The sequence below is a fragment of the Nesoenas mayeri genome, assembly GCF_963082525.1.
Source record: "Nesoenas mayeri genome assembly, chromosome: 1".
NCBI classification, from domain to species: Eukaryota; Metazoa; Chordata; class Aves; order Columbiformes; family Columbidae; genus Nesoenas; species Nesoenas mayeri.
In genome coordinates this window covers 75675065-75700983 of record NC_137541.1, presented here as the reverse complement: position 1 = coordinate 75700983, position 25919 = coordinate 75675065, and the positions used below count along the sequence as shown (strand labels likewise).

The 25919-nt window shown below is 40.9% G+C and overlaps 1 protein-coding gene across 3 annotated transcripts in view; it reads right to left on the bottom strand.

Annotated features, from left to right (window-relative positions):
- ITPR2 (inositol 1,4,5-trisphosphate receptor type 2) overlaps positions 1–25919 on the bottom strand; it is a 266577-nt gene that overhangs the window by 198029 nt on the left and 42629 nt on the right. For 2 of the 3 annotated variants that reach the window (XM_080342097.1, XM_080342098.1), the window contains exons 3-9: positions 22916–23031; positions 21668–21754; positions 20820–20978; positions 15072–15170; positions 14491–14574; positions 13257–13403; positions 11925–12020 (exon numbers count right to left, since the gene is read on the bottom strand). In XM_080342097.1, coding sequence (XP_080198223.1) covers positions 11925–12020; positions 13257–13403; positions 14491–14574; positions 15072–15170; positions 20820–20978; positions 21668–21754; positions 22916–23031 — 788 coding nt within the window. Of the gene's footprint in view, positions 1–11924; positions 12021–13256; positions 13404–14490; positions 14575–15071; positions 15171–20819; positions 20979–21667; positions 21755–22370; positions 22476–22915; positions 23032–25919 lie in introns of all 3 variants that reach the window. The other variant, XM_080342096.1, reaches the window with a different exon arrangement.

Below are 25919 nucleotides of genomic sequence, written 5' to 3'. Positions count from 1 at the left end.
CAGCACTCTACCTTTGGTCCTCCATCAAGAACAGAGAAAATGATCAGGCAGTGTTCCTTAGTCACAGCCATATGCAGTGCCTTTCAGCACAGGTGCAGAAAAGGTACAAAAAGGCAGAATTCTATCCTGCCTTCAGATTCTATTGGTTGTAAGCAAGTGAGAAAAAGTCCGGGTTATCTCAGGTTTGTCACTAGACTCAGCACAGAGAATTGTGCACTGAGGACTGGATCTTCAAACAGAATAAATCCATCATATTTCACTGAAGAGCCCAAGTGTATACAGTTATCTGCCCAGTTTGAATTGGGCCTTGAATTCTGGTATTCTTCACCTGTTTGCTTTCAACATAATGATGCTTAAAAAAAATATAGCAACAACAGAAGAAACTAGGAAAATCTCTCTCCCACGCCACTTCTTGCCTACTGTAAAAATGACTAGATTCCCCTCAAATTTCCAGAATAGTTCACTTGTGGACAGAGGCTGAGGGAGACAGAAGGCTCCCAAGAAAGTGTGTCCTTATTTAGGTTTTTTTCTTGCCCCACCACAACAGAAATAATAAAACTAAAAAGGTATTGTTTAGAGGAAGTTTTGAGATGCTGATGTTAAACCATAAACATAATGAAATGCAGTTTTAGAGCTGACGTCCACAGACTCATTTTCAGCTGTGCTGAGCAGCTGCCACTTGCGTTTTCATTTCAGCTGAGGTTGTTGGTGCTGAGCATCTCTGAAGAACCAGACTGTTAGCTATCATCCCATACTACATTGTCCAGGTAGACGAGCATAAATCATGTAGTCATATGACATATTACACCTGTTCTGAGTCCTTTTCAATATCCAAATACAGCAGAATGAGCTGTCCTTAGATACAGTGACAGTCTTAACCCTCCAAAATCTACTTCTTATTCTGATTTCTGTAAGATCACCTCCATGTTCTTCAATAAGCCTCCAAATCAAAAGAATCCTTGAAAACAACAACACTAATATTTTTTTCCTTATCGCTAATGAAATCAATTAAAATTCTTTGCAGGCGATTAGAAAGCAAGAAGCAGCCTAGCAACCTTGTCAGCAGACAAGGACAATCAGTACCATGAAAAGGCTGCCACCACCACCACCACAACACAAGATCATGATTTTGAACACTAAAATCATTGACTATTTTGGCATTCATAGAAAGATTTGCAACTACAGAGAAGATAGTACATTCTTTAAATCTAAAAAGAACTTGCATTTACTTGCACACTTTTCTAAGAAAACAAATTCCCAACTCACTATCTGCACAGGGTATCTGCAAGAGCCTGAAAAGTCAGAGTCAGCATTGCAGGTGATCCTGCTGGGTATATCAAAATTGATATCTCTTAGACAGATTCCATGGTCAACCTTTGTGCACGGTGTCATGTAAAAAGAGTAGAAGTATTAATGTATACAAATACCAATACAGTAGTACTGTGTGGCACCAGAAGGCCCCCAGTAGAGAGAACGTGTAACAAGCACATAAGAGAAGCCAGCTTTTACAGGTGGAAAACTGAGGTACAATCATTTCTAGTTAAAATTATTTGGAAGGTGAATCTCATTCCCGAAATTTTGTCTAATATCCTCATAATGTGATCATCCTCCTGTAGAGTCTGCATAGCAGGAAGACAGCTTTCACCTATGTGTGTTTGTGTGTTACTCTGGGTATCTGGTGCTCAAAGAATGCGACTTCCCTGTTAATCCTGAGAGGTATTCTGTTAGATCAAGTGTCAGAAGTCCAGGACTCTGTCATCTCTACTGATTATGTCTCTACTGATCAAAACTAGTCAAAGTCCTGTCTTAAAGTTTTCGATACTTTAACACTGCATAAGCTCCCGAGGTTCTACTACTGAGCAGAACAACTTCTCACTAATACATACAGTAACATATGCTTTACAGTCCAACTACTGAATTATAAATCTCAGTCCATACTCTGGATACTTTGAGATCTCACCTTTATACTGAATGCTGCTTTCCTAGACACAGGAATGCATGGAAAGTACCCAAACAGGCTATTTTTGAACACAATTAAGAAGGAGAGAGAGCAGTTTGGAGAAAGAAACACCCCTGCTGATTTTAATCAAATTTTGTTGACTGTGTAAAGGATATTTAAAAAATCTTGTCAGGGAAAGAATTAGATTGTCAAATTTCAGCTGAGTGAGCATTTTAACAACTTGGTTAAAACCCACATTTATGAAGGAAACCATGACAGACAAAGAATAAAAGGATCTAATTCAACCCATGTAAGCAGTTCCCATTTCGTTTGATAATCAGCCTGTTAACACACAGCCTGTTACCCAATCAACAAGGGCAAACGTTGCAGAAAAAAAAAGCCACCACAAAAGAAAAAGAAAACACTTCTCAAATCTTTCATCTTCATTAAGCTTGTTTTATCCTTTGTTAATGTCATACTGATTAGCTTTTGATAAATCTAAAGGACTTTTGCACAATTTCAAAGACTCCAGTGGTATTCAAAGGACTTTTGCCACCTTATTAACTCGCTGGAGAAAGACTAGCTATGACTCTACCTCGATAAACCCTATTCAACACTGCCACAGCATTGGCACAAAGTTCCTGATAATCATAACCCAAGGAATGTTTAAAAATCTTAAAAAGCCTTTCATTTCAGGATTGGATTTGCTGCTGTTTTGCTCATGAGCGATGTCTTAGCAAATCAGACGAGTTTCCAGGGAGCGCCAAGAGACCCGAATCTTTTTATCTGCTTCAGGCCCCCATGTGGCACACGGAAAGTGAAGTGGACAGTGACTGCCATCCCCACATGGGGCACTATCTACTAGTCAAAAACAGGGAGGAAAATCAGCTCTGGCACCTTCTTGTCCCAAATATTCACCCTTGTCGTAAGAAGAAAGGGTAGGTCATCTTGATAGCTGCTGCCTTGTAGCTGCTGTCTAAGCAATGGCAGGCCAGTGCTTTGATACACCTAAATCACCACTGAATTAAAGGTCTCACACCAGCAGCATAAGCTGGAGCTGCCGCAACATAAAGCTCTGCGTTAGGCCAGGAGAGAGCAGTGACTGGGAAATCCCTTGGCTTCTACTGTGATGAAGGGCAGAGAACCCGACCACCCATCAGCACCTGGTGCTCAGTCCCACACGGCCACGTCCTGTTCTGCAGAGGAAGCCAAAAGAAGAAAAATGTCTAACAGATCTTTTAGTCTAACCTGACTGCTGGGCTATAACCTCAATATGAGCTTCAGCAGCTCCATGCTATATGAAGAAGCATCCTCATACCTTCAAGGGTTATGTTCTAAATATTAATATCCCATGTGCCTTTCAGTGGTCCTCCTAGAAGAAATAACTAAGAATGATTGAATTAGACATTACCGAAATTTCTATTGTTAAAAAACGAACAAACAAACCCCCCAACAACAACAAAAAAAACAAACAGGGAAGCCTTATAAACATCCATCAACTATTAAAAATTAAAAGAAGAAAAAAAAAAAAAGAAGAAGCACATATATAACTGAATAAAAGCTTCTCAAATAATCTTGAAATAATAAGCAAAAAAATATACCAAAGAACAGACCACGTGTCTACATTTGCTGTTTTGGAATACATCAAAATGCAATACCAGCAGATGTTGTATTTTTAATAACAGAAGCAGTCCCTATCATGACTAAGTGACAACAAATGCCATATTAATGGCTTCACACTTCCTTTCCTCCTAAAGCTCACGGAAACAAACACAGCTCAAACACAGCCAACTTAGATAGGACTGACAAAGCGTAGCTGAACACAGGCTCACAGATCACTATGGAAAAGCTTGTTGGCTGGGGGAAAAAGTCATTCCTCCAAGATCCAGATTTTGGAAGGTATTTGCACAATGACCAATAAAAATGTAGTTCCCAATTTCCACCAAAGTAAAGACAAGTCAGGTCAAGAAATTCAGCTGTCTTCCCAAGATTCTTAAAAAACTTAGAAAATCTAGCCCTGGGTTTTGCTAAATGGACAGCTTCTAACTCTGTCACTTTAAAAAAGCCACGTCCAAGTCTGTGAAACAGGTCAGACTGGCTCTGTAAATCAGTAATCCATCCTCCTCTAGTCTCTGGATCTCTTCCATCTCTTCACACATAGCTGTAAATTATCCTTCACTCCTTATAGAGCTTTAAAACAAAAACACACTCCTCCTATGAGACAGTGAAACATAGAAATAAGGCTTAAGGTGCTGAGTTCACCCTGTCATCCTGGCAAGCCCTTTTCCTTACAAGAACCTTTAATGACTGAGCCCAATAGACAGAAACTAATCAGAATGCTGTATTAACATTTAACGAAGAGACTGGAAAAGAGAGATTCAAACGGAAGACTTAAAAGCAATCTCCAGGTAAGGAGGTCCTGCAGTACCGACAAATTAATTTGTGCAAGCAGATGCATGGAGGCCTTGGTGGATGCTGCCATCTCCTGGTACCTTCTCCAGTTTGCAAACTGTTATCCTTGAGCAAAAGTTACCTGCACATCTTAAAGAAGGCCATTTTTATCCAACTATTTGCCTTGCTGTTTCTAAAGGCAGAAGGAACCACAGCGCATTTACCACTACGCTCTCCTCCTCTGCATGAGCTGTACAATCAGTGGATGAATACATTTTTCTGCAAAGGCTCGCTTCCACATCACCCCCAAAAATACCATTGGCAAACAGTGGTCCCTTTTTGCTTCCTAAACACAACAGATATCTGTTAGTAGCCCAATTTCCAAAAACTGGCTATCAAAAGGCCTAAATTATGACCTTCAAATATTCAGTCTCAGTTGCCTTAATAAAACATCCTATGCAGTACTCCATTTTCCACAGCAGTTTAACAAGATGAAAGTCCATAAAACTACAGAGAAAGTTTCTCCAGGACTTCAAGGGGTTAATCTCAGTTTATAGCCTCAAATTTAAGAACCTATTTCCCTTTTACATTTTTTTAATCTTACCTAATGCTGAGGATATTATTACTCATACAAATATGCAATCTTTCTTAAAATCTCATTCAATGCTTTGTTTTCTGTTCTTATGGCAGCAAGTTCCACTTCTTCACTATGTCCTATTCAGAAGACAGAAGAGGATTATTTTCTATCAATATTAACTTGAACATGTACTCGGTTATCTTCACCACGATCCACATCAAGTGCTTATTACAACAGGATTAAACTTGAACAGTATGGCTCTGTCCACCCAGATAAATGCATATTATAATGATATATATCATACGGCAGGCTAAGATTTTTAATACCAAGACATAACAGAAATCCATTTAAAGGAATGTAAACCAAGATTAACTGCAGTTTTCAATTTAAAGTGAATGATTTACATAAGCTTCTCTGAAAAGAAATTCGGACAATTTTGACAGAAAAGTAGAGTGAGGTAATACAGGAAGAAATTACTCAGGAAAGAGACATGCAAGTAACTTTCATTGGCCATTGATTCAAGGGTTGTCAGCAAGTGGTTCACACCACCACAAGCTGAAATTCAGCTGACAGTACCTCAAGGCAAAGGCCTTTGACACCGGCTTCAGCAGTTCCCATTAAGCCAGCCCAACCTATTGTGTCCCACACCTTAGCTCAGTGGCCTGGCTTACAGCACAGACTATTCTCTCCTCCCCGCACCCTGGAACCTGTGCGGACACCACCTCAGGGACAGCACGTTGTGTCACAGGCAGCAAACACCTGCAGAAACGTGACATTTCTGAAAGCCTACGTTGCTGCTGCTCTTAGCACTGAACTAAAGCCTCGGTGGATTGGACTGGACTTCCTGTTCAATTTAGAATGCTCATATAATTGTTATTTAATCTCACATGCATGCAACTCTTTGCTGATCAGGCCAACTGGCTTCAATTGTTCCTACTTTCAAAAGAAATTCCATTGAGAATCTAGTGCTAAAACAACCCCAAAGCTAGACGTATGATTCATGTGGGATTTTAACAAAAGAGTTTAGAAAAAAACTGATCAGAGTTGATCCATTTTACAGTTTAAACCCTGCACTTTCACTCTTGCAGAAAGAAGAAAGCCAACCACGTAAGAAAGCCCGAGAAGTTTTCAGGTGGGACACACATCAGGGATGCACATCAGATTGCTACTCCTGCCCAAAGGAGCCAGGTAGTGGACAACTTTATCTCTGTGACTTGTCCATCACCAGAATATGTGCTAATGAGTTTGCCATCTCAACCATCCTAAAGAGCTCACCATCCCAGTCATTCTGTACAAGGCATTTATGACGCATATTCACATGTAGAAGTTAAAAGTGGCTGTCGTGAAGGCTTCAGTCCTACAATAGTCAAAGTGGGTGGCTGCACAAGTGAAAACTGACAGAGAAAATCCAAACTCATCAGGTCAGCATCTGAGACACCCTTGACCCCTGAGCATGTAAATGCTCATGTTCCACTGACTTCAAAGACAAGGCTACTCCTTAGAGTTTTGCTGAATGAGGGCCTTTATTTGATCGACAATTTAGTTTAATGAATGAAGCACAATGCAAAATCAGAAAAAGTATGTTTGGTTCTGCCATTACTTCTGAGCTCACTGCTTCAACCTATTGCATTGGCCAGCTTGTTCTCACTCTTTCATCTAGAAGAACTTCAGGGCACAGATTAACTTTTGGAGCAACATCAGTACTCTGCACTACTTTGGAGACACAGTAATATTTGAACCCTTGTTTATGGACACGATTTTATAGATTCACAGAAGGTAAACATTAAGGCTGCATTATCTTAATTCGTATAGTATAGTTGATTCAGTGTTAAAGACAATTACCTCACCAGATTTACTGCCACATCTTGGCCAAGACATCTAGTAACCCTAGTTCAGTCTAGTCAACCAAGTAAAACAGAATTATCACAAATTTTTCTTCACAAATTTTGCATTGTGATTATGCGCCTGTTCACGTTTCACAAGTAATGTACTGTGGTTTATCTCGTCTACTGCAATATCTGAGACTAGCATGTGATTTGATATTTGCATATACATTTTGTGATTATACTAGCCACATTCATCTCACCTGAGAAGTTTAATATGAAATGACCTATTAGAGAGCAGTGTAGGGGAAAGGGACCTGGGGGTCCTGGTGGACAGCAGGATGACCATGAGCCAGCACTGTGCCCTTGTGGCCAGGAAGGCCAATGGCATCCTGGGGTGTATTACAAGTTAGGTTAGTAGGTTAGTAGGTTAGTAGGTCGAGAGAGGTTCTCCTGCCCCTCTACTCTGCCCTGGTGAGACCACACCTGGAATATTGTGTCCAGTTCTGGGCCCCTCAGTTCAAGAAGGACAGGGAACTGCTGGAGAGAGTCCAGCGCAGGGCAACATAGATGATTAAGGGAGTGGAGCATCTCCCTTATGAAGAAAGGCTGAAGGAGCTAGGTCTCTTTAGCCTGGAGAAGAGGAGACTGAGGGGTGACCTCATTAATGTTTACAGATATATAAAGGGTGAGTGTCACGAGGATGGAGCCAGGCTCTTGTCGGTGACAACCAACAGTAGGACAAGGAGTAACGGGTTCAAACTGGAACACAAGAGGTTCCACTTAAATTTGAGAAAAAACTTCTTCTCAGTGAGGGTGCCAGAGCACTGGAACAGGCTGCCCAGAGGAGTTGTGGAGTCTCCTTCTCTGGAGATATTCAAAACCCGTCTGGACACATTCCTGTGTAACCTCATCTAGGTGTTCCTGTTCCAGCAGGGGGATTGGACTAGATGATCTTTTGCGGTATCTTCCAAACCCTAACATTCTGCAATTCTGTGACAGACTTATCCTGCATTTCTTGTACGTGCATATGTGTTTGCATGGGCACACATACTTCTGTTTAACATCGTAATACAGCAAGTGTCAATAGTTTCAGTACAGATTATCCAGTTTAGAAATCAGAGAACTGGAGCTGCTATATACATGGAGAACAATATTAAAGGTGCATGTGTTGGTTCAGCACAATCGATAAGCTGATATTCAGTTCAAAGAGATTTTTATCCTGGTGATTAGAATACTGAAACAGTTAGGTATGCTCCTGAGAAAACCACAGCTGTGTGGTCCCAACCAGCAGCATTTGAAAGGCTGTTCCAGTAAATTGCAGCTTGCTCCCACATACAGAGAGATTTGGGTGCATTCTACATGTGGTACATGCACTGCAAAGACTTAAAAAAAAAAAAAAAAAAAAAAAAAAGGAAAGTCTTTGTTCCTTTGAAGCATCCAATTTTCACCTAACCTTACAGCCTCTCTTGATAAATATAAAACTTCAAAATCACTTGGGTCATTTTGCTGTAACCAGAGCTAAAAAAAATAATATTCTACAGAACTTCTTCTAAAAGACTGCTGACTCTGTGAAGATGGAACAAAACTCAGCAGCCTGAACCTTAGCTGGTGGCTTAGTGTCTAAATCTCCTCCTAAGGAACTGGCTCAGCTCTTTTGGGTGAAATCAAGCCCTTCTGACTCCAACAGCAGAACTCCCACTGTCTCCAAATAAGAAAATTTCTCTTTCCAGTTTTTCAGCTGAGTATTTGGTTTCATTTTTTAATGATTTCAATATTTCAGGAATGTCTAAGCCAACGGTTTCAGGTTTCTACACATGTAGGAGACATTACCACCTATCCAGATTTCTGATGTCCCAAGTCTTCCCACCAAACATAAAGCCCTTCCTTCAGCATATATCTTCTGTTTCTTAAGTAATTCTGTGAGCGCATGTATGCATCTGATGTGTCAGACCGTGTCCCCAGGATATGCATTGTAGTAGGGGAATGATAGCGCACATCTGTGCAATTAGTAAATGCCTCCCACTGGGTCTCCTTTAGCAGTGGGTCTTTCAGGGTGGCTCACCTTCAGTCCATAGTCTGGTAGTAGGGTCTCGGTTGCTTTATGGTATTAGTAGGTCTTAAAGAACTTCAAAGCATATTAATAAAAACTAATCTACATAACACCAAGTGGAAAGAGAATTCAAGGAAGCGGTACTACTTGAGACTGTGTCAGAAGCCAGAGGTATCAGAGGGCCCTTAGTCTTTGAAAGGCAAAAAAAAATGGACAACTGATTGTGATTCTGAGGAACATAGAACCTAGGGCTTACACATCCTGCCTTCATTCTCTTAAGATTATAAGAATTAGATTTACAACTACTCATCTATATGTTTTGTTTGCTGAACAACTGTATTGCCTAACTATTTTTTTTAAACTTACTTCCTGTAGTATTGGAACAACCTTTAGGTTGCTGAATTCTCTGGCGCAAGTGTCTTGAATTTTCTTAGTCCCCAGATCATCCCCTGTCCTTAACCAACTGCACTACACAAGGTACAAGCCTAACTGAGGAGTAGCAAAAAGAGACACTCAGGCGAAGGACACTCCTGCTCAATTGTCTGAGATGACCCATGGAAGATTCTGCTGCAGAAGTGCCCATGGTACACATCAAGCTGATTTACAGAAGGATGAAGTAAGGAAAAGATGGTTATAAGCAGTGATCAATCCTGATTTGCAATAGCTCAAACTGTGACAGAAATTGTATCATTAGCCAATAACAGAATGCTTAAAAGATTTGTGAATTTTGTTTATGTGTTTGTACTTATTATTCCACTCCTCATATCTTTATCATGGAAGCTCAAACAAAATTAGGTCATGGCAATGTGTGACGCTGTTGATAATCCATACCATGAGTAATCTTCCTCTGCTGCTAGAGCACAGATAAGTGTTCAGTAAGCTTTGCCCAATTGATTAAAAGTTAGCTCACGCACACTAAGTGTCTGCCTGCCTGTTCATAAATCTTCAATGTGTATGTCTGACTGGTGTGTTGTGCCTGACATATGAACTGTGTAAAATACAGTTCACAGGTTTTTATTACAGCAGGACCTTTAATATCTCCACCAGCAGGTATTTTACACTTCACAGATACAGCAGCTAATGCTGCTCTCCAATCACAGCATATCACCTCTGTTCAACCCAAATGCTCTTCCAGCTCTCACTTTACTTTGCCAATTGTAATCTCCATATTATGAGTCTTCCTGATGGCGATTTCCTTTCCAGAGGCAGAAAAGACCTAAGCTCAGGCCTGACATTCACCATAGTGTGACACCACTTCAGGTGAAGAGGTGGGAGAACGAAGCCCATCAGCCAGAGGGCTTGATGCCTTTCCTGACTCTCCATCACTGTAGCTAGTGTGAATAAAATCTTTCTACTAGGAGCATCTCTCACTGTAAGCAGAGAGGAAAATTGAACCATCTCTTAGGTGGGAGTACTGATTGCCCCTTGAAAATTAGTTCTTATTACCCTATCTTAACTACATAATAAAGCCAGCTGGCTTCAGCCAAGCTGAAGAATTGCTGCAGTACAGAGGCAGCAGCGTAGAGCAGCGCAGTTAATGGCCTGCTGCCTCTAAAAGGATGATGCTCTTCACCACTCAGGCATATCAAGTTTCTCACACTGTGAGCTACCGCTAAAACCAAAGAAAAGATCCAAACTGCATTCAGTCTTATGTGGAAAATAATATCAGTATCTAACCTGGTGGCTCACTGTTTATGTTTTGACATAATTAGAAATAAGTAAAGGTTTGATAGGTCCTGTTTGCTCTTACTCTGAAATCAGAGCGGGCTGTGACAGGAGTTGGAAAGTGAAAGCAGCACCCTAGGAATACTAAGGAGTTGTCTGCATACAGAGGTGGCTCTGCTATAAATGTAATTCAATCCAGTTAAAGCAAGTCTTTTTTTCAGGGATTCCCTAACGTATAGTGCTTTATAACTAGCTCTTGTAAATTTTCACACTCATGCTTCCAAGCATAAGTCAAAATAAGCAATCCTGCACAGTCTTAACTAAATCAGTGGAAAAAAACCCCTACTTTTCATTCCATTGATATAACTCAGACACAAACCAGTTCTAATATGGATTAGATATGACAGAAAAAGTTCACAGCTTCTTGCAACCAGGGAAATATTCAAGGCTATCCCATTTCATAAACTTGGTATTATCCGCATTATTCCACCTTGTCAAGAGCCCTATTTTATTTTTAAGGACAATTATGGGACTTAAAAGATATTAAGCTGCTCTTTTGCGGAGTTGCAACACTATTTTGCCTTAAGTACCAGATAATAACCAGAAAAATTGCAAGACCTTCCTTCTCCTTTTGCACCTTCTGTTCCACCAAAAGAGGCAAAGACTTCCCCAGAACATTCTTTATTCAAATTTTACAGCAGAATAATGCAACCTGCTAATAACCACAAGCCACTAGCATGACACTAATAGTAATGACACCAATACACAAGTTTGTCCTTCAAATTTGTACAAAACATGGAGATGCCTTGGACCACATGCTGGCTGGCAGAGATCATAGACTGAAATCGGTGCCACAGAAACCATTTTTTCAAGAAGTCTAGAGACTGTAGGGTAAAAAGGAACAACAGCTCCTGAATTGGAGCAGTTTAGAGTATCTGTTCTAGTGCTTGCACACAGAGTTGTCTGATCAAGCTCAATGATTACCTTGCATTCAGTTCCACTCTAAAAGCTTTAAACTGTACAATGCTGCCTGAGCCAGCAAAGAAGATTATTTGACTGATCACAGCAGTACTTCAAAAATCAAAAGCAAACAAGAACAGAGAGATAAACGAATCCCGGGATTTTCAGTGTAAATATGGTGGATATTTAACAGTGGTGTTTGCCCTGGCTGCCATGACAACAGCAGATTGAGGGTTCAACAGCACAGCTGAAATTAAGTTTAGATGCTGTCTTGAACTCACACACTAGTGTCCTGTAGCTCAGAAAATTTTCCTTGCAACCCTCAGCTACAGCAACACAGCAGAACACAGCATGACACAGCAATGCATCTCCAGTTCTCCCCATTCAGACCTGGTGTGCGATCTTTTTGGGGATCTAAATTGTGCACCTACCTACTATGGCAGTTCTGAATTAGCAGGACACTTATACTACCTGGTTAGGCAGGACGCAAACACTTATTTAAATTGACAGTCTTACCTCTGCAGCCAAGTAGTTTCCAGTTGCCAAATGCTTAAATCTAAACAAGCTGTTCCACTGTCCTGCCCCTCCCCGGCAAGGGTCATGATGGACAACCTAAAAGAAGAAATACAGATCATGCTCCTCAAGACCATACTTAGATCATTGACATTTCTTACTGCTCATTCCAAATAGAAATATGTAAACTACATAATCACAGTCTACCACAGAGAGGAATACTGTGCTCACACTAAGACCACCACAGGTAACAGCTACTTATATTCATTTTTGCCAGGTGCCACGAAATGCTCCTCCTCTTACTTTCAGCGTTTTAATTAATCTACTCCTTGCAAACACGTTGAGCCAAATTTTGCTTTCAAGTGACATGGTGTGAATCTGGAGCTCAAAAAAGTAAGTGTAGCTGCTCTACACTTACATAGGCACTACTTAAAAGGAAAATTCAAACCCTCTTGCATTGTTTAACCACTTGCACCAGCTCTATTTTTGACAACAGATAGATTTTCATCCAAGTGATAAAATACGCCTGTATAATCCAGCATATCCCAGGTTACTTCTTTTTCCCTTTGACTGAGCTGTAGGTCATTTGCTACATTCAAACATTGCAGCACTTCTCTCTCTTAAGGAGTGATCTCAAATAACTGCAAGCGTAACACACTCTATTCCATACAGTCCTTACTCAGACAAAATTCAACCATTTGCCTGACAAAGGAGCTCTGTTTTAAATGCACAAAGTTTGTTCAGAACATAAGAATTTTTGGCTGTAGGAGTTACATTACTGTAATAGCAAGGGTTTGAGACGTACCAGTTTCCAATGTTCCTCAGTTAAACGAAAATATATTTGTTAGTCATCTTCTCAAAAAAAAACCCCATTCAGCAGCAACACCTTTATTCAGCCTAACTTTAAACAGATGTTGATGTGCCCTGTTGCAGAATCATAGACTCAATCACATTTGTGACATTTCTTGTCAGTCAGGAATTTCAATATTCTAAATTGCATATGAAGTCAAATACAAACACTCAGAACTCAGGATACATGAGTGTCATTCGACTTGCTTTGATAAAATCACACCATTTAAGTCAAGTCTGAATTTGACCCTCCATCATTTTACTGCAGGTAAATATAGTACAAAAACATCCTAACTCCACACACAGAGAGCAATAAAGTATCTCTTCAGTGTTAATCTTACACAAACTGCTTCATAACATAATAATAGTTACAGGGAGGTGTATGATATCAAGAGGCTATGAATGATTCACGTTGTGGTAAAGTATTTTTGCTGAACCCGGGCCTACAGGTCCTAAAATATTTATAAAAATTTTAAAAAAAATTACCTCTATTTCCCACAGTGCTTTAGAACTTGTTGCAGAAGTGGCTGACTGACGCAACGTTGTACGAAGGAAAATATGTTGTTTCTTCTCATATTCGTCACAGGTCAGAAACTTCTCTTGCTCTGCATGAAACAGCCTAACAACATCTCCCTAAAGTAATACGAAAAAGAAGCATTACTAAGTGGTAGGTAAAGCTGCTACACTCATCCTCTATATCTGTACTAGCTCCAGTGACGTCAATATAGCTGACGTGAAGAAAACATTTAGTAGTTTCCTATTGCTGGAGCAGGTACCAAGTGCAGAGCATACGACCTCGGCACTGAGTCTGGAAATCAAACGAGATTATTCAGTCCTGCAGGAGATCCACACACTTTTGTGAAAACAGAACTTGCTTCAGAGCACTGCAAAGAACAGTGGGCAACAATTAACCTAAAGGTGAATTTTAATTTTAGTTAACTTCACTAAATGGATTTTTTATTTCTGATCTCTTTTAGTATTTAGGGCAAATAAACAGATTTCTCTAATATTGACTCATTGCTTCTACTCTGCAATCAAAATCAATGTCCACTCTCTACTTCTTCTGCTGTTGTGCTTCCTTCTGCCCCTCCCCAAGGCTTGAAACAGTATCCCCAAATGGGTCTACATAGAGATACCATTTTCCCTTTCAAATTCTTTCTCAAAAACTGATGGTACCTTGATACCTAACAAAAAATGGCCAGTTGATAATCACTTATTAAGGTATAAATGAGGACTAATAAATTTGATCTATTTTAAATGAAAACGTAAGTGATCTCAGAGTGTGATCTAGAGGCATGAAGCTGTGCAAACCATGAGTGCTTAAAGCTACATTGTCTTATTACAGTTACTGTCATCTTTCCTGACTCACTCCCTTCTGCAAGCTTGTTATACCTGCTTTAGCATCTCTGCATAAACTGAAAGCTTTTCTGTACGGAGCCCTTCACCATTCTTAGCTTGAACTTCACCTTTTCTCATGGATCCTCAGTTGTCCCAGGGCATGGAAAGGGGCTGGACACCAGCACAATCCAGACAGTTTCACTTAGTAAGACAATAACACAAAGGAAAAGTATTCTGGCTGTTGAAGGACAGTACTGAAAGATCCTTAACACCTCCATGACGTCCTTATTTCTTTTATTCACCATTCACCATTTTATTTCTCTATAGTCAAATATGGCATGACTTTCAAATTCAAAAAATCATTTAAAAAAAAAATACTTACTCCTTTCAGTACATCATCTCGGTAACTACTGAATTTCATGAACAGTGTTATTTTCCAGCTTGTGTTACAGTTGACAGCATTTACCTTTGGAAAAAAAAAATAAACACATTTTAAAACCACCACAATTTTAGTATTAAAGGTTGTTGTTCTCTCTTCAAGACATTCTATTCTTCTAAAAGACCACACCAGATCTAGGGTGGCTGGGGACATGGCTTAGCTACATATTTGTACAGTTTTGTACATATTTGTACATGGGTCCTGAAGCTCTCAAGTGTTAGTAATAATAATGTTGATGTTGGAGAAAATTCAGTGGACAAAACACTACTCTGCGTACAGCCCACGAAAGAGCTGTTGGAAGAGGATTTACTCTTAGATCAGTGAGGGTTTCAGATACTCAAGCAAACCTCACAAAGCTTTCAGTGCTGGACAGAATTGTACCAAGAAAAAGTATACTTCATCTTGGTTTTTTGAGGCTAAGTTGGAACCATCTAGCCCACGGTGCGGTTCTCATTACCAGTAAAGAACAAAAGTATAACACATCTTAGATTAGCAATTATGCCTCCTCCCTCCACTGAACTCACTTCTTTGCAGCCAGGGTTATCTAGAAGCTCAATGTTGCTGGCATGGAGAGGCTGCCCTGCATTGACTGGCATCAGGACAACTTTATCTCCCACAACAACCTGGAAGTCAGAAATAAAATGCAATTTAGACCTATGTAATTATCCAATAAAATGAAGTAATGTTACATTTTTAGAAAATGACTCAAACGCATGCTCTGGGAATGGCACTTGGTGAATTTATTTGCAGATAATTCACACATCAGCTCTGTTCACCCATGCCTCTGCAACTGCTTGGGTTCAAGATTTCTACACTAATGAATCCTCACATTCTCAGATGCCACCCTGTTCAGGAGAAACTTGAGATCATGAAAATAGTTATGAACATATGTAAATTCCAAGAGCAGTTCAGTTCATCTAAGTTACATTAACTACTCTTAATCCCATATATACTGCCAGCCAAAAGGCAGAGAAAGCTCAGAAAATAATATATAGTCAGACAGCAAGACTCTTTTTGTTCCCTTGCTGTCAGTCAAACTTTTTCCATCAATGAGTCTTTCATTTCATTTCACAAAAGCCTTAACAATTTGCCTGTGACAAGACTTCTTTAGCCCAGTGACTCCTCAACACTGTAGACCATCTTCTGGAAGATGCTAGGACAGGTTCAGGAGTTCTCAGATTTAGACTGTATCAATGAAATCTGTAAAGGAAAATAAATCACTGGAAATGCAGAGAGAGGTGAACACACTCCATCCCCTCTGCTCTTACTCCCTAAATGGTGTTTGGAGCTCAGCAGAGGCAGCAGGTCCATCAGCTGAGAGAGCTTCTCTCTACGAGAGGAATTCCTAGCTGATGCCCCGCAAGCAAATTCCCATGCCCTTGCAGTTCTTTACCTATATAGACAGGGAAAAACAATATGAAAATGTCTTTGACCTAAAAAGTGCTTGAGACATGCATATGGAGAAAACAATTCATAGCTGGGAACTAGGGGGGTGGGAGGGGGAATAAGTAATAATTTTGTAAAAATTCACATAGATTGGTTGGCACTGGGCCCTGATTTGCTTATGTTGTTCACAGCAATTTTAAGCACACACACACACATGAGGACAAGTGGATACATGTGATTTTTGCTGTATGAAATGCTGCATAAGCCATGCTTTCTTTTGGAACACAAACAAACAAAAATGCTTTCTGCATCGATCAGCACATTTCCTATGAAAAAGCAGAGCCCAATTCAGCCTTGTGTAACTTCAACATAGGTGAATTCGGCCCACTTTATACAGAGGTGAAAAAGATTGCCTGTTCTTTATCAATACAGCTAAAATAAACAGTAGCAAAAGACAGTGTCATCATGCTCAGACTACACAAAGAAATCCTATTTGATCCAAGTAATGAGAAAAAGTTCACTGATGGAACCAAAATAATGACAAGATGCCTTTAAGATACATTACTTTTGCAATACATTCCTGCATGCCATGCTTCACACAGACATTACTTACAGCCCATTTTAAGAAGTTATGACCAGACAATTCATTAATCAAAAAACCACCAGGCTTGCATCCTGCAAAGTGGAATCAGGACTTCAAAATTATTGCAAGTACACCAGGACTATAACAACTTAATTAGAAAGAGAGCACATAATTGAATACCTTATTTAAAAGGCGGGGGAGGAAAAAGAAAAAGGAGGGGTAGAGGGAAAGGTATATTTGAACGCAAGCCTGTGACTACCATGGAAGCAACCAGAGGAAAGGAGATGTACACAGCAACTCTTCTGTGGGCACACACCTGGGAATAAGTGTGGTCACGGTTTCTGCCTTAGTCTCCCACCCCGCTCCACGTCCACATTGTTAACCTGGCCTCAATGCTGGCCAGCTCTGGAGCTGCCACAGAAGCAACAAGATACCCTATGTTCTTTGCCTTTCTTCTTTTTCTTCTTGCTTCAAACCTCCATAGGTGGTTAGGAAGGAAAGGACAGAGGCAGTTTCACAGCACCTGTTTCCTGTACACCCTCCACCAGTGACGCAGACAACTACTGCAAAGTGAAGAGGGAATCCTGTTTTCTATCCACGGCTGCCTTGGACAAGCTGCAAGTCTGCTCTTTTGAGTTCCTCCCATCCTCTGCTCTCCCCTCCTCTGTCTCCTGAGTTTATTTCTGGCTCCAAATAATGCCCCAGCATGCCCAAAACACTGGAGGCAGACCACTCGCGTGCCCATGTGCCCATATTTCTGTCTGTAGAATTGTACTACATGGAGGTTGTAGAAGACAAGCAATATATTCCAAAGGTTTTGCTCTGCAAAATTAAAATTGACACCAGCTGTTTGTTGTGTTCCTTGGCTTCCCTTGGGCACAGCCAGCCACACTGTGCTGTAGACCAGCAGTGGGCTGATAGTTTGACAGGTTTCTGGGACTTCTTCCTTACATATAGACATCAATTCATTAAAGCTGCACCAAATATACAGCTTTTGAGGACTTCATTCATGATTCCTTTGACAAAACTCTTATCCTTTCTGGTCTAGACAAGAAATTTCCAGATAATTATTAAATTCATAGAGAATTCAGCTTTCAAACTCAAGCCTACAATGTCCTTCAGTATTGGATGCAGTGGAGTTCTTGCTGCACAAGATAATTTCTAAATTCATGCAACCCTACTTGTCCGTATCTTAGTGGAGAAGGTACAGTGATAGTGGGAAGATCCACAGTTAAAACTGACTGTGTTCTGTCTTCTAGGTGGGAGACCAGCACTGGCATCACTTAGAGCGAATCCGTGGTTCATGTAAAATCAGTAAAGCCCACCTGACAGCTACATCTACACCACAATCAAGAAGCAGGAGCAAATACTCTAGTAGAGGTGTAGTATATCACAAAGACTGGCAGCTGCAAAAGCCTACATTAGCTGTGAAGATGCAGTAGCAGTGATTTCAGTTTGGACTAACTAACGAAGCAGGTTACTGGGCACATCGAAGGTTCTGCTACTCCATTTTCATCACCTGTGTGTTGTAACCACGTCTTAGTCACACTGCTGACACACTTCAAAGATCGTGAGGATTAACAGAACTTTCCCACAGATGGCTGGGCATTCCCCAAGTCCAAGAGCAGATCAAGCTCTCAAGCCACTGACATGGCAGACAACCAAAAATGCAATCCACACAGAGCTAATCCTGCTATCAGTGCACATTTTGCTATTCAGTCTAACTGGAAACAGCTTGAGCTTTAGTCAGTCACATCTTCCATTGAGGGAGAACTGAGACATGTTTTATAAAAGCCTGCATAAAATATTGCAGAGTTACGCCAATTACTGTAAATCTTCAGCAATATTTTTTCATTGCTTCCATTGACTTGCATAACTAATCAGTTGCTAATGAAGTTAGTGGAAAATAATTGTTAAAATATTTCACAAGGCTAAACAACCATGATGACTTTTGAGAAAAGTAACACATGTAACTTCCTATATCACAGTTTCCCCTAGACTAAACAACCTTTTTTGTTGTTGCTGTTGGTTTTGGCTTGGTTCTGTGTTGGTTTGGTTTTGTTTGTTTGGTTTGTTTGTTTTACGATATATGACATATTTGGATCTACCTTGCCTGGGTAATCTAAAACAGTAGCTGTCATCCAAGCAGTAACTCGATACTTACGTCTGTTTTGAAGACAGTAAAGACTTTCTAAAGTGTGTTGTCCTAAATAAAACCACAAAAGTTTCAAGACATAATAAGGATTTATACCAAGTTGATACACCGAGCTAACTCCATGCACTGAGAGGTCAGAAGAAGAAAACCAGTGAAAAAAAAAGGTGAACTTAGTGGGTGGGTAAAGTGGCCTCAGCTTATGTGATATAATTCTATGTGCTTTGTTAAATGTGTCCCCCAGAAACCAGCCTTTTAAAGCACACATGTCTGCGAGTAACTGAGAAAGAAGGAGGGGGTACAAGGCTGGAGCATCTCTCTGTCTGTGAGAGGCAAAGGAGGGATTTCCCTTCTCACTTGCTACTCCTGTCCCCAGTTACTGTAACTGTTGAAGAGGTGGAAATCTGCCAGAGCAATTAGGACTGATGCTTAGCTCTGAAAGTTTGCAAATAAAAGCATCACATCTATTTGAGCCTGATATTACAGAAAAGAGGAAAAACTCGGGTCTCAGGATTTCGCTCTGTAAAATGTAATGGCGAGCTCCCAGCTCTGAAAGGCAACACCTGATGACAGAACATGAGCAGTGGGCAGGGTCCAAAGGAGGACATTAAGTTAGAAGAAAATCTGACAATTTCCCACACAGTCTTTGTAGCGTAGGGCCTCTCAGATACGGCCCCATTGGGAAGACACCAGGAGAGAGGCCTGCACAGTGAGATGCTACAGCAAGCACTGCTGGGGTCTGCAAACTTTTTGGACCAGCAAAGGCCCTTGCAAACTTTTATGTGCTCACAATAGTGTAAAATTGAATCAAAAGCTCTACAGTATTTAGGATGACTCTTAAGGCTTAAGATCATTCTGTTGTTTCAGCTGTAAGAGCTCGCAATGGCTCTTCGGATCACAATCTGGGAACCTCAGGTCCTCACTCTGGAGAGCATGACATGCACTTATTTCCCAGGCATGAGAAGTTAAGAAGATGCTGAAATTATGTTATTCTAAGAAATTAAAGAAAAACCTTAAAGCAATAAGTCATCTCTTTTTTGCTTTCCAAAAAGGGAAAGGTTACGTGTTTGATCCACAACACTACTTTTCCCCAGAAGAAAAGCCATGCAGAGGTGCCCCAGGGGACTATGCACATTCACTCCTTTTCTCTGCAACAGGTTTGTGGAAAAGAGGAGCTTTTCACAGACCCTTCTGATCACTGCATGGAGCAGAGAAAGACTATGACTTTAGGAGCTCCCAATGAAGAGCTGGAAATGCAATCTTTCCCCTCCCCGCAACAGCTTGCCAAAAGGAGCTGTAGGTAACCACGCTCATCCTGGATGGCATCCCAAGAGCCGAGTAACCACAAAGTTAATGAGAGAAAATGCATGAGGAAACGGGCAAGCCTGTCTGCAATCTTGAGAGGGCTCTTTCGCTGAGTACTTCACAGTGGAGAGTGGCCAAACATTCCCAACCAGGTCTACAATATAAAACCACATAAGTTCATTATGTGGCCTTCCCAGAGGCAGATCTGGATTTTCCACAGTGGGCACTTAACCAAGCCACAGCCAACTGAATAAAGAACCAAGTTTTAATCTTGTGGCACAACTCTCAGATCAGCAGCAAGGAGCTTTCCTATGTATTCTTCCTCTTACCGATATAGAGGACTCCTACTGAAACCTACCCAGAAAACATCCACCAGACTATCCAATCCATTCCAGCCAAACATGCCACTCTTGTGTTGAAGAGGGATACAGATGTAAAAATCCGACGTATTTCCGAGAGACATTCTCTGCTGATGTCTTGAAAAACATGTTGCCCACAATATTTAAAAAATAATAATAATAATAAAGTCACTGTAGTGTAAACTATGACTTATTATCAGCTTTGTAAAGCCACATACTATGGCTGGACTTAGCAAAGATGCTCCAACACAGGATAGCAGAGGCTCAGATGAATGCGGCAACACTTCAGATTCCAGACCATATAATTCAGTAGCACTTTCTACACACACATAAAATCTAATAGACCCAAGCACTGTTTTTTTATTTGTTTGTTTGTTTTTTTAATCTGAACTTAATCCACTGTGACTTATGCCAGTAGCAAAGAAATCACGTGCCTTCTGGAAACTTTCTGCCTTGTCAGTTTTACACATTCAGTATTTCCACTTACATTATCACCTTCACTCCTCAGTTTCCAGAATGGCTGGATATAAAACCAGGATCCCTCATTCCCTGCAGCATCCAGAGACACCCGCATAGCATTCTTCTCTAGCAGAGCCGGCAATCTCTTATTGACTGTGAGGTACTTGTTACTTTTTATGTGCAGTAGCTGTGAACAAATAATTATTTAAGCAATTAGTACAGCTGGGTTTTTTTCTGCCTTCAGTTCAGAAGAGGAGGCACAGGTTTTCACACTATCGTGATTTTTCATAACATATATAAAGACAAAACAAAACTAGAAGAGAGTCATCAAGTATACTGCAGTGTAGGAAAACAGATGCTATCTCTCATATTGAGAGAAATGTGTCAGTGATCAATTTTACAGCATATGCTACATACGTAGTTCAAGGGTCTATTAATAGCATTACCTTCAGGAATTTCATACATTACAGGAAAGTTGTAGTGCACTTAAGAACAAAACTTCTGTTTCATATGTTGTGCAGTACAAATTACTTCAGTGGTTTAAAAGGAGCTGCACAGCACCTCTATAACATGATTTTGTAATAAATCTTGAAAACAAAAGATACATATTTACATTCAGATTCTAAACTGCAGCAGCCAAAATTACACATAAAATTTATATTATGACATATTATTTAAACATGAATATGCAGCACTTCTGGTAGGCTTTAAAAGCGACAGAAAAACGCAATACTGTAAACTTCACCAAGTTCTGTTTACGTGACCCTTGACAATCCAGATTACAGTGCTCAGTTTCATGTTCACAGTAACCCTGAAATGAAACAACCGTTTCCTTTCCAGCTCTGAGAGAAGGCAGACGTATTTCAATAGGTTTACCTGTATGACGTTGCTATATTTTACAATTTCGCCCAACAGCTTTCTGTTCTCGCTTTCGTTCTGCTTTTGTTCCAGTTCTGCTGCATGCTGCAAGAGAACAATCATTTCTTTAAATTCTACAAAATCAGTACCTGGATTCAGCTACTGGAACACATAGTGTAAAAGGGAAATGGCATCACATTAAAAACACTTCCTTCAGCCTGCAAGTGTTACTGCACTGAAAATATTAGCTCCCGAATCCTGCTGCAGCATGATTTTCTGAACTATAATCACCTAGATCCTGTGAAATGATTCTGGGGTTTTTAATGCCCAGAGTAGAAAGTCACAATTTATAGAACACATCTGAGATGTATGCTATCTTAAAAGATTTAAAACACTGAAAGTAATTCCAGGTGCTTTATTTCATCCTGAAGGAGGAAAAAGAAGAGCCTATGATTAGCTTCTCCCTGTCACCGTTCCTTTTACTTGTTGGTTTTTTAATTGCATACAAATACATTGACTTTATATATAAACAAAACTAGTGGGTCACGCCTTGCAAGACCAAGGCTGAGCACAGTAGTCTGGGTCAAACACAGCCACGGAAAAAACAGCTCCTAGCTCTAACTGCTGTGTATCTACCTCTGGCCACACACCATGTGCCCTCATGGCTGTTTTTAACTGGAAGCACTGTCAGCCTCTGTACTGCAGATGAAATGCTATCTACCTTGTTTTCACTTAGTCTTATGCATTCAGTCATAACATCAAGCCAGTTCTTTTTCAGAGACAGAGGAATTGCTCCATCCATGCTGCATTTCATGCAAAACAGAGCCTGCCCAAATGGTTCAGAGAAGAATCACCTAGACTGAATGCAAAGACAATTGCCGTTCTGAGGAATTTCCAGAATAAAGCACGGAAAACATCTCTCTGTCCGCCCCTCTGCCTAACTCCTGGAAAGGACTTCTAAAATAATAGCATGATTTAAACCGAGTCCCACTCCTGATTTTAACAGCTTCATTTTTACTTTATCAACAAATCATTCCTTTCAGAAGTTCTGTTGGACAAAGGCACAACCCTCAGCCCAAAGTAAAATAAAAACCAGGGCAATAAATGCCAGTCAGGAGGCAGGAGCTAAGGAGAATACAAGGTTGCTATGGTGGCATAATACTCATCATGATGGTTCCCAAGGCACTTGTTATTGTTCTTTTTCATTTTATTGTAATTTTACAGCCTGCAGATCAAGATAAGATTACAAATGCAGATGTCTCTTACTTGCAGTTTCTTCAGCAGTGCTGCTTCGGTATGGTTTCCTTGTTTGGCTTGCTTGGCTTTCCAGTACTGCTTCTGGGCTGAGTATCGGTTCATAGGACACACCTTGAAAAGGCAGTCTATAGGAGATTGAAAGAAATACTCTTGAGAAACATTGAAAGACACTTCCTTCATTTGTAAGTATGCTTTGGTTGGTTTTATTTTTTTCCAGAAATGCCTAGATACCAGTGTTTAAACACAGTCAGCAAACAGCTTGAGGGCAATGATACCATCAACAGGTTGGCAGAGCTTCTGAGTTGGACCCAAAGCTTTCAGTGCCACAGATATGCCCACACTGTGCAACCTCACTGCAGCCTCTGAAAGAGTCCCAAGGCTATGAGCCTGCCATAGACTAAAATTGCCTGCTGCTTTATCAGCAACTCTTTGCTGCAGCACAACATCACAGATGCACTGTTTGAAGACACGGGAAGCCTTAAGAAAAAAACAAACAGTCCTGCTTTCTGCACACCATACATCTTGCTGCCCTGCTCCTTCGGGCTCTGTTGAAACACAGGATTGCACAGGCAGGGCATTCAGCCACAAGCCACCAAGCGGGTTAACACAGCTTTCAGCTCTACGTGCACCTTCGTTAAGATTGATTAGAAAAAAAGAAAATAGTAAAAACAACAAGGTGACACAAACTGAACTCTACCGCTGCCCAACAGATCAGGTGATAAATGGGTAGGAGAGAGGAATGACCACCCAAGCAGGGCGGCTGCGCAATGGAGGACAGAGGAGGAGGCACGTTCTGAGGAGGCTGCAGACAGCGAGGGAGACAGAGAAAGAAAAAAGGAGCAGCAAAGGAAAATGAGCACAACACACTGACCCCCATCCCCACCCCATCCCCACCCTGCACAGACTGCCACACAGCAAGGGGGCTAGGGAACACAGCATGTCTGGAGAAAAGCCAAGGGGGGCTTCCCTAACTGCTTGTTCATTGTTCCTCTTAATTTTCCAACACCAGAATCATTAATTAAAAGTTAAGGTGAATCAGCAATAAACTAAATTTTGTGACGTTCCCTGACTCAAGACTTTTGGGAATTCTGGAGCCTTTGACAGTCCTATGGACTAGAAAGAGAGGGTCCAAGAACCTCTAGCTGAAACAATTCATCCAAATCCAAATTCTTTTAGAGTGATAAGCGATACCAAGTCTCGCATGGTCGCAATCATTAACTGCTCTAAAAGCTAAGCTTGGAAGATATTTTCCTTAGAAAATACTGCTAACTGTCCTTTTACACCCCACCTATATTGACTGACAAGAGGAAAGGATGGGAAAACATTAATTAGCAATCAGAGTTTTGCTGTGAGATGAATAAGAAAATACAGAACCACATGGGTATTACAGTGTGAAACTCTTCCCCAACATGGGTTACAATTTATAGATGTCAAAGGAAAGTCTGTCCCAAACTATTAGCCCTCCACATCTAACCATCACACACGGCCAAGCACTCTCTGAGGACCTTTTCATTCCCAGAGGAGAAGGAATGCCAAAGAATTTCCTCCCTGCTCCATGTGTGGGTCTCAGGAAGGTAAAGATGGGGGGGAAGCAGCCAGACCCATCTGACTCCCAGCCACCCAACTGTGGCACAAGCTAGAGCCAAGTAACAGCAGCAATGTATCCTACATAGAGCAGGTTTTACCACAGGGCAAGATTAAGGATAAAAACTATCTCTTCTGAGGTACTTCTTCCCACAAGCACCTCTTGCAGGTGCTGACACCCCAGTTTGGCTTGAATCAGCAACGTCACTTCTCTGCTGGCCACCAGGCAGCTTTCCCACCTAGAAGAGACTGCCAGACCACTGGAAAGCCACATTGCACAGGGTATGGCACAGGCAGCGCTCCTCACAAAAATACAAAATAGAAGGAAAACAGGGAGAAAAGGAATTTGGAAAAAAAAAAAAAAAAAAAAAAAAGGAAAAAGAGAAAAACAAGAGAGAAAAATGAGGAAAAAAAAAAGAGAGAGAAAAGGGGAGGAAGGAGGAGGAAAAGGGAGAAGAAAAAAAGGAGAAGAAAAAGGGAGAAATGGAGGGGGAGAAATGGAAGGGGAGAAATGGAAGGGGAGAAATGGAAGGGGAGAAATGGAAGGGGAGAAATGGAAGGGGAGAAATGGAAGGGTGTTGGAGCGAAATAAGGACTCAGCAAAACAAGTCAATTCCATGTGAATCACGCTAAGCCATTTATTACAGAAACAAGTCTCCCTATATACGTAACTATATTCTAATCACGCGTTCACGCTCCAAGCATGGATTTGTTAAATGAGTATCGTGGGCTGTCCGTGCACTGGAGTCTCACTGATGATACGTCCGATGATTCACGCCATGCCAGGACCCCGATGATTGTGGAACGCCCCTCTTTCTCACAGCAGACTCTGCCCTCAGCTCCCCGAAGCGGCCTTGAGATTCCTTTGAGCCAGACTAATCATCAACAAAGTCTTTATCTACCAAAACCCCTTCCACAGAAGGGAAAAAATTGGAAGGGAAAAAAATGGAAGGGAAAAAAATGGAAGGGAAAAAAATGGAAGGGAAAAAATAGAAGGGAAAAAGGAGGTGGCAGAAAAATGGAGGAAAGGCAAACATGCTAGCTCCATGTGAGCAACATTAAGTGCTTATTTACCGCCACACTCAACACAGTTAATGGCATACACATCCCATAGCACAGAATATTTTGATAACAGTCCTCTCCACCCTCAGCTCTCCTGCTGTCTTCTGAGAAGAGAGTCCCTTTTCAACAGGACAATATAGCCACCCTTACCTCTGTTACCAAAGAAGCTGCAACATAAAATAGCAAACACTATCAAGATTAAGTACATGCTCCACTTACACATTGGATCCACGTGTAAGTGGGCTCGTTGAATTTACTAACCTTTCATGTCATTTTTAACTACAGTGGAATTGAGTCATTCAGCCATTACTGTCACAAAAACATCAGCAGGGGAAGTTATAAGGAACTATCCCGAAATTATAGCCTG